The sequence below is a fragment of the Panthera leo genome, chromosome A1, assembly GCF_018350215.1.
Source record: "Panthera leo isolate Ple1 chromosome A1, P.leo_Ple1_pat1.1, whole genome shotgun sequence".
Lineage (NCBI taxonomy): Eukaryota > Metazoa > Chordata > Mammalia > Carnivora > Felidae > Panthera > Panthera leo.
In genome coordinates this window covers 3,882,828-3,892,429 of record NC_056679.1, presented here as the reverse complement: position 1 = coordinate 3,892,429, position 9,602 = coordinate 3,882,828, and the positions used below count along the sequence as shown (strand labels likewise).

Here is a 9,602-nt window from a genome sequence, read left to right as displayed (position 1 = left end):
CTTTTAATAAAGCAAATGTACATATGAAATTATTGTAACTGGTATTTCCTGAAAAGCAAACTTAGTACCTTCCTATATAAAGTTTTTGATATGTGCATATATGTATGTTTGTTGGAAATGTTTAGGATAGAATTTTTTATTACATTTTATATTAGCATTTTAGTAGGCTCTTTTTTATGATTGAATATAAAGTGCTTGATAGTATATACTGAGTTTATTAGGTGCTCATTGGTTTTGTTAAGACTTCATTTTTCCTTTTTAGGGAATATGATTAGCTGACATATACAGTATGGGTGTATATACATATATACATATGTATCTTCGGAAGTAGACCCAGTAAATATGGTTCTTCCATAGGTGGAGGCCGAATTGATATTTACCTTGCCCCAGCAGAGGGCCGCATGTCTGGGGCTAATTTACACTTGAGCCCTAACAGAAAATGTTCATCATTAATACCTGAGGCACAGGTCTTCAAGGCTGGGTAGACCAGAGCTAAGAGTTTACTGTTCTGGGGTTTAGCAAATTCTGGATCGCTAGCTGTCCGGAACTGTCTTGAGAAGAGCTTGCTCCTTTGAAACTCACACTTAGCACTTGGAACATATTTTACTGTTTTTTGATACTGAAATTTACACAGAAAACCTTGTCTGGCCATTATGCTAGTTGAGGTTAGTTGGGGTTCTTTTTCTATACTTATTTTTTTTAAAAAACCAGGTTCATAATCCCTTATATAAAACCCTTGGATCCAAATCTATTTCAGAAATCAGATTTTAGAAAGTTAATACGAGCATTTCCCATCAGGGTTGGGTAGCGCTCTTAAACACATTAAATTCCTGCCGGGAAACCGATGGACACTCACACTAAGCTGAACGCGCAGACGTGATAAATAACCTCACCTTAAGTTAGGTCAGATCTTGCCACCAGTAGTTTGCAGCAGACGCATTTGCAAGGTGTTCAGATTTTTGGAGCTTTTTGGACTTTGAAATTCAGGATTAGGGAATTTTTGACGTGAACTAATTTTTGTATTTTCTTATTTTATGCTTTCCCCCTATTTTGCTTTTCCTCCTTTTGGAAAATGGAAACTGGGCCTGCGTGTGCAGCAGCTGCAGTCCGGGAAGGAGGGGGCTGGTTCTTCGCTGCCAAAGGGGAGTGGGGGGTGGGGGTGGGGAGGGAAGCGCCCCCTGCAGGCTGAGCTGTTCACAGCGTCCACGGGGAACTCAGGGAGACCCCCCCGCAGACCAGATAGTTTCAAAGGCAGCGGGGAGAGGTGGGGGGGGGGGGGGACGCCGAGAGCCCAAGGATGATGCTGGCAAAATGTACAAATCGTTTTCATAAAGAGGGGTTCACGGGTCTGATAGGCAGGTGTGTGGGATTCTCTCCCGTCAGTGCCCATGGACATCTTCCCTACTAAAGACGTTCTGCAGATCTCAAGGTTAAAATTTGTAGTGCTGGGAGAAAAGACCAATTACAGGTTTTAATCAGTCATGCGTTAAGCAGGGTTCTACCTAAGAACCCAGGACCAGAAGGTGCACGGATACACATACGTGAAGACCTCTATTTCCGGGAAGTGACCGTGACTGTGGGGGCTGGCGAGCGTGCAATCCAGAGGGCAGGGGGACACCACAGGCGGCCAACTCCCCCAGGCGGGGCTCAAGCCGAGACAGTCTGCCGTGGACCGTCCTCACCCTTCGGCTTCCAAAGCTTTTTCCATTGAGCAGATATGGCTGAAAGTAGTGCCATTCATTCATTCACTCATTCAACAGCCCCTCAGCATTGTGCGCAGGCGTTAGGGCAGGTGTTGGAGGCGTGAAGGCCCGCGTTCCATCCTGGCTGTCGGTTTGCACAGACCGGTGAGAATTGTCTGTTTGCACTGAGAGCCCAGTCTACTCTATGCTAAAGCCAGCATAAGATTTTATTTAAAAATAAGAATTATGTGTTTAAAATGCATATTCTTTCTCTCATGGTTGGTAAGCGGCTCGGGAAATACCCTCATATACTCTGACCACAAAGCTGGGATCTAAGAGGACAAGATCGAAGTTGCACTGTCTCCACGGTAAAAAATGGATTTTTCCTTAGCGCCGCCCTTTGAGCCACCTGTTCTACCTGATAATAAGCGTTTGTTTGGTTTTGAAACCACAGCAAGTCTGAAGTGGAACCTAACGTAGGGCAAACTGCTACCACTGAGTAGGAAGCGTTCGGGGGAAGGAAGGGGCAAAAAACTAAAGCTCACACCGCCTAACGGCCTTAGTGTGAGGGGCTGGCTCTGCCTTGAGCAGCTTCTCTTTCGCTGACCCCCAAAGCCGAGATGAACCTGGTGGGCGGATGGGCCGGAAGGACTCGTGCACGTGTAGCTCACCCCTTCCTCTTACCTGGAACGTGGCTGCCTTCAGAACAGGTGCCTCCGTCTGGCCTGGGCATGGCGAGCTACCGAAGGCAGGGGCCCACAGTCCTGCCGGGCTTGGGAGAGCTTCCTGTGATACGCAGCTGTCAAGGCTTAGGGAGGCCAGTCCACCTTGCTGCAAATCAAATTGTTTCTACTATGAAAGCTAACATTTTGCTCTTCACCTCTCTGACTCGTGTCCACTCAGCTGGCTTGGAAATGGAAAAAGAGGGGCTATTTTTGAGGTCACATATCAACAATGGTCTACATACAACCACTTGGTATACAGGAGTATCAGCGCACATAACTCATCAGGTATGTCCGTTAGGGATGGTCATCGTCATGATCTTACACCTTTAATGAAAATTTAAATTACACTGCATTGATGTGTTCAAAAAGGTGTATGTAATACATCTGAGAATACTGCCTATCTAAAAGCTTTGATTCTAAGCAAGGATAAATTCCTTACCACTCTGGAGAATGCAGCCACCCATACCAATTTCTTTCATGATGATTCCAGATAGCAAAAGAGCGAAAAAACACCTAATTTGTGTCTTTTATTCAAAGGGTTCTATCCCCCATACTTTCTCCTTGATTCTTTTTCTTGACCTTGCGTCAACCGAGCTTGAAGACATTTGTTTTGCACAAACAGGGAGCAGGAGAGCATATGACAAAACAAAACAAAGGCAACACTATTTACCGTGACAGTAGGAATGTCGTCACAAGAAAGCAGACATTAACTTAAAACAATCAGGACTTAACTAAATGGAAAAAGGTGAAATACCAATTTAAGATCTAAAAACACCCATCCCCTATGAAACTGGAGATTGTGTTTTTTGTTTTTGTTTTGTTTTGTTTTGTTTTTTAGAGACGGCGAGCAAATGGTGGAAAGGGGCAGAAAGAGAAGGAGAATCCAGCTCAGTGTGGAGCCTGACTCCGGGCTGGATCCCATGACTCTGGGATCATGACCTAAGCCAAAATCAACAGTTGGATGCTCAACCGACTGAGCTACCCAGGCGGCCCTAGTCAAGTTTGCTCTTAACCAGGACACATGTAATTTTCACTCTGTACTTTCCATTTTTTTTTTAACGTTTATTTATTTTTGAGACAGAGACAGAGCATGAACGGGGGAGGGTCAGAGAGAGGGAGACACAGAATCGGAAGCAGGCTCCAGGCTCTGAGCCGTCAGCCCAGAGCCCGACGTGGGGCTCGAACTCACGGACCGCGAGATCGTGACCTGAGCCGAAGTCGGACTCTTAACCGATGGAGCCACCCAGGCGCCCCTGTACTTTCCAGTTTTTACGCACATAGCAATTTGAAAATCCAGGATTTGTTGTAAGTGGGCTACACTGTTGGATGAACACCTTGTTAACATATTAAAAACAGGGTTCCCTTTTCTGCTTTCCGTTCTGAGACTGCAGAAAATGAACCTGAACTGGTGTTTATAGTTACAAATCCTATAAATAGGAAGTTACAATGCTGTTGGTCCTACCACGTCTTGTGCTACTTGGAGATTCTAATTACAGCAACTGGTAAAACACAAAAACGAAACAAAACAATACAAAACATTAAAAAACCAAAAAGCCACCACTCTGTGACGACCGGCATTTAACAAAATGAGCGAGCGATTCATTCACACAAAGCTAGCCCGTTTTCACAGGCTCAGTATGTCCTGTTTGATTTCTACAGTGGCATGTGCAACCCATTGGTATTAAACATATTTTCAAAAATGAAGAGAGTCTAAGGAGCAGCCAGTCCGTTACTGTTGTGTCAGAAGTAAATACACAGGCTGGGCAGTTATGAGTCCCACCCCCTCCTGGCTCTCTGATCCTGGTGGGCGACAAAACCCCTTTGGACTTTGGTTACTTCACTTGTCAAATGAGTATCATCCCATTTACACAGTTACCATGTAGTTGGTGTTTGGATGGAATGAGACAATATGCCAGAGTTTTTTGAAGCGAGAACAGCCGTTGACATGTAGGCTCACGTTTCGGTTTCGTTTCACTGGCTATTATATGACCTTCTGACTTGTCCTAGCTGAACCTTTTTTTTTTTTTTAATTTTTTTTCACGTTTATTTATTTTTGAGACAGAGAGACACAGAGCATGAATGGGGGAGGGGCAGAAAGAGAGGGAGACACAGAATCGGAAGCAGGCTCCACGCTCTGAGCCGTCAGCCCAGAGCCCGACGCGGGGCTCGAACTCACGGACCGCAAGATCGTGACCTGAGCTGAAGTCGGACACCCAACCGACTGAGCCACCCAGGCGCCCCAAGCTGAACCTTTTTTTAATCACCAGGAACTTGGGGGAAAATGATACCTACCTCAGAATGCCGGAGAGAGGATTAGAGGACATAAAAGACAAACTGAAGTTTGTGAAAATGTAGGTTGATTTTTATTGCTTGTTGACTATGCATAAAGAAAACATGATTGATTTTGTAGAATTTATTCCCTTGACTACATGTTGAAAATCAGATCCACCTAAGTCCCCTTAAAACCTGAAGATTTTCTCGTGAGACCTGACACGCTGTGCGTTAAAATGAGTGTGTGGGTTTGAGTGATATAACGGGACCACATTGAACTTTGGGGGCATTTAGACCAATGCTGTTTCTGTGGGGAATTAGATATTCACAACTGAACAGCCTAAGTTAATTCCACACAGCAATTCAATCTTTCACTGTAGATTATCTACAAGAAAGAAAAGGAAAAGTCACAGCGGTTCTGATGAAAATAAATGTAGTGGGATAAACATTTCCTTGTTTGCTGTTGCTAGACGTCTGTGTCTCATAAGTACACACCGTTCTGAGAGCGCGTAGTTGCATCCTACTTCCGTTGGCACGTTTTTCCATCCTCCGACTTCCCATCCACCATCTCGGTTTTATAGGATGTTAAGTTGCTCAGTGTGAAGGCCTGAGGTCAGTACCGTAAAGCTCACGGACATGAGGCAGGCGTTCGGTGGAAGATGCAGGTGGTTTAGAGGCAGACGTGACTGCTTTCGTGGCACGTCGTACCCGCGCCAGCCACGGACAGGTAAAGCTTCCCATCTGGACACACACAGATTTCATAGAGTTCTTGTGAGCTGCCGGCAGAGCCCTGAGTCCCCTGAACCAACTTGGGTAAACACACGGTTTCAGCGTCAAGCACGAGCTGTTTGGGAGAAAACAAGAGATGAAGTGGTCCAGTGGGATGAGCGGGACAGCATGAAACTCGTATCTCCAAATGCTCCAAACAGGTTAGTTTTTTCTCTGCATAGAAAATGAAATGAGGCACGGGACTTAAGTCTTATATGATCATTATATGATCAGATTTTCTTTCTTTAAAAAAATTTTTAATGTTTATTTTTGAGAGAGAGAGAGAGAGAGACAAAGCACGAGAAGGGGAGGGGCGGAAAGAGAGGGAGACACAGAATCCGAAGCAAGCTCCAAGGCTCTGAGTGGTCAGCATGGAGCCTGACGTGGGGCTCGAACCCACAAACTGGGAGATCATGACCTGAGCCAAAGTCAGACGCTGAACCAACTGAGCCACCCAGGCGCCCCTAATATTTATTTTTTGTTGAGAGAGAGGGAGACAGAGAGAGACAGAGAGAGACAGAGAGAGAGAGAGAGAGAGAGAGAATCTGAAGCAGGCTCCAGGCTCTGAGCTGTCAGCACTGAGCCAGATGCGGGGCTCGAACTCATAAGCCATGAGATCATGACCTGAGCCAAAGTCGGACGCTTAACCCACTGAGCCACCCAGGCGTCCCTTCACAATTTTTACCTGTGAATGTTGGGATTTCTGTTGATTTTGTTTTCCTAGAAGAGGCAATTACATTCATCCGATTAGCCACCAACCATTTCCCTAGTTTCTAAAATATTTGAAACTGTGCTGCCTTCTCGTAGGTGTGGAGGAACAGCAGACACACAGATTAACGCCAACTGAAAGTGAGTAAAAGCTATTGGGGTTTTCGCTCCCATTCTAGTTGAAACTGAAATGTAAACAAATGGTCATTAGTTGACGTTTGAAATTCTGGGAACGAAGAAAGAAGAACCCTCTCACCGAGTAGTCAAATCTCACCCACTCCAGGGCACTCGCTTGTTAGCAGGAATTAAGGTGTGTCGCAGGCAGGCTCAATGCAAACAGCCTTGCAAACAAGGCTGGACTCTTCTTTATTTACATACTCTTATCTACAAACTCCAATCTTATTTTTTTAACTTTTTAAATTTTTTTTTAACGTTTATTTATTTTTGAGACAGAGAGAGACAGAGCATGAACGGGGGAGGGGCAGAGAGAGAGGGAGACACAGAATCGAAAGCAGGCTCCAGGCTCTGAGCCGTCAGCCCAGAGCCTGACGCGGGGCTCGAACTCACGGACCGCGAGATCGTGACCTGAGCTGAAGTCGGACGCTCAACCGACTGAGCCACCCAGGCGCCCCTTATTTTTTTAACTTTTAAAAAATTTTAAGTTTATTTAATTTGTGAGAGAGAGAGAGAGAGCGAGCGAGCGCGGGAGGGGCATAAAGGGAGGGAGACAGAATCGCAAGCAGGCTCCGCACTGGCAGGGCAGGGCCCAGTGCTGGGCTCGAACTCATAACCGTGAGATCATGACCTGAGCTGAAACCAAGAGTCGGACGCTCAACCGACTGAGCCATCCGGGTGCCCTAACGGACTCCGATCATATATATACATAAACTGATGCGTGCAGTCTGTACTCTCGGGAAGTGGGCCACTCCTGTGTGAAGTAGTGGGTGGAACAGTATTAGAAGCAAAGCTTTGCCTTGTGGTCTGGGACACGGTCAGAGGAAAAGAAGGGAAATGTGGACTGTATTGTTTTTAAACGTGGAACCTACTCATGCTGTTGTCCAGTGCTTTGGGTTCTGTCTGCTCTCCTTTCTTATGGTTACTTGGTGATGCTTCTTTTCTAGTTATTTTTTTCCTGCTCTTCTAGCAAACTCTAGTCACTTAGTAGTCCGCATACCAGTTCCTTGCTCATCTTCGTTGGGCTTTACGGGAATATATCTTGTGGGAGGCCAGACATCTCCTCACTTGGAGCTAGCTCCCAGTAAGAAGGGATAGCAACTTCAATTATGAGTCAGGCTGTATGCAATTATAAACATGACCTCATTGATGGAAACAAGTGACATTATTTCAAAATTAAAATCGGTATGTATTTTGTCAAGGTCATACAGCTGAAGTATGTGGTCACATTACGATGTGGTAATGAGATACGAGAATTCTTGACTTCTCATGTTTGCATCTATCTGCTCCTGACATCATAACGTTTTAAGTTACAACTTGAAGGGGCTTCACCAGATGACTGTTCTATTCTCCTGGCAGGCTGTCGTCGGACAGGTCCTGTCCACACACGTGGGCCACCTCTCATGGTCTACGTTTGCTACTACTGTCCCTTCCTGTTAATATTAAATTAATTTAAAAATGTTGTCACCCATATTATCACATTGGTATCGTCTGTGACTTAGTTAAGCAAGTATTATTTTCCCTACTTGACAAATGAGAAGACAGGTCCAGGTCCGGAGAGGCCTGTTAACTTCCCCAAACTCAAACAGGTAACCTGCGAACTGATCTGGTACTAGGACAATCAATATTGAGCAGCAAGCGCTCTACTGCTTTGTTATGAACTTTGGCTTGTGTCGGTGACGTTTCATTCCCAGACTTGAAGTTCCAGATGTCATCCTTCTTGTGGCTTTTAAAGCTCTTATTTTTCACATTTAACTTGCACGCAAACTTAATTTGGTGCGAGAAAGCATAGCGCTCTAGGCAATACGCGCTGATGGCTGTCATTTATGGGGAGCTCCCAGTGACCGCCATATCGAGAGAAGCTGCATCCACAGGAAGTGGCTCGGAAAATCTGCAGTATTCTTTCCCAGATGAAAATAACAAGAGACTGGACAGCACAGATACCAGGCAAAGAATACTGTCTGGATCCAGTACAGAATAACTCTAACCGTTCTTGGCTCTTCTTGAAATGCACGATTGTCTCTTGCCTTCTTTTCAGTGGGTTTACAGACGGCCATAAATTTAACGATACCTTAATGGATGTGAGGATCACCAGGAAATACACAACAGGAGCTGGCGCACTGAACTCACCATTCCATCACTACTTTGGAAAACGATATCCATTTGAGAAAGGGCCTCGATTTTCCCAGCATGAGCTTTAATATGAACACCCTTTGGGGCATCCATGCTTAGACTCCGTGTGGGAGACTCTAATCTGAAATGAGGTAAAGAAACAAACAAACACACAAACAAACAAAAAAAAACAGTATTAAAAATAATTCCCCAGGAATCCCTCACTGACTGAATGGCGTTGCATGAAAATATAACTAATAAAGTATAAAGCACCATCGTGTCGTGCTTGAATGCCACTAGAGTGTATACGCCTTATTGACCAATCCAGAAATAATGTGTTAGTTTCAGTAAGGAAATTAACTTCCCATCAGTGAGAGTCTATGAAATCAGTATCCTCTAAAAACGGATAAAACAGTAGACAGCCCTACCCCTACGTAGTAGTTTCAGATGGCAGGGTTAAGCACCCTGCATATTACACACCAAAAGAAAATGCTACTTGTGAAAACTCTGTAAAGCTTTCTTTTTAGTGAAAACTCAAACTTGTTTGGGGAAAAAGACAGATTTAAGGAAGGATAACATGTTCATTTGCCACCTGTTCATAAAATAGAATGGATGTTTAGCCTTGAGGTTTTGTTTGCTTTTTTTTTTTTTTTTTTTTTTTTAAAGCTTAGGAGGGTTACAAATGCAAAGATTTCTTTTGGGAAAGAAATGAACTGGTAGAGTTGATATACTGGCAGGATGGAGGCTGGCCTCAGCTGGCTTTGTTTTTGTAAAATCTATCAGAATCTCCTTGGGACTAAGTCAAACATAGATACAGAGCTGGGGAATATATGGATCAGAGAAATTCCATTTGCCTCTGCCTGAAAAAACACTAAATTTCCACCAGATGGCACACCATGATCACTTGAAAGGTTCAACCCAAGGCAACGCCCAACCCAACCTAAGGCAACCCAACCCCAAAGTCTGGAAGGCTGATTTGACTGAAATGTTTAAAGATCAGTAAGAAGTGGAACAGGATACAGGGTACAGGTCTGTCATCCACCCACGGCAGGGTAAGATTAGGGTAGGCATGGGCAGGGGAGACAAAGGGAGCAGCTCCAGAGGACAGAAGTATCTAGATTGTTAATTCTCATTTGAACTGATTGAATATTTACCCCATAGA

At 44.6% G+C, this 9,602-nt stretch overlaps 1 protein-coding gene across 6 annotated transcripts in view; it reads right to left on the bottom strand.

Annotated features, from left to right (window-relative positions):
- The window catches only part of SGCG (sarcoglycan gamma), a 164,698-nt gene that overhangs the window by 29,127 nt on the left and 125,969 nt on the right, over window positions 1-9,602 (bottom strand). For 3 of the 6 annotated variants that reach the window (XR_006200185.1, XR_006200204.1, XR_006200174.1), the window contains exons 7-8: window positions 8,459-8,582; window positions 5,174-5,522 (exon numbers count right to left, since the gene is read on the bottom strand). Coding sequence is in view for 3 of the 6 variants with exons in the window: in XM_042930123.1 (XP_042786057.1) it covers window positions 5,349-5,522; window positions 8,459-8,582 (298 nt within the window). In the remaining 3 variants the exon portion in view is untranslated. Of the gene's footprint in view, window positions 1-4,747; window positions 5,523-8,458; window positions 8,583-9,602 lie in introns of those variants that run through there. The other 3 variants (XM_042930123.1, XM_042930282.1, XM_042930239.1) reach the window with 3 other exon arrangements.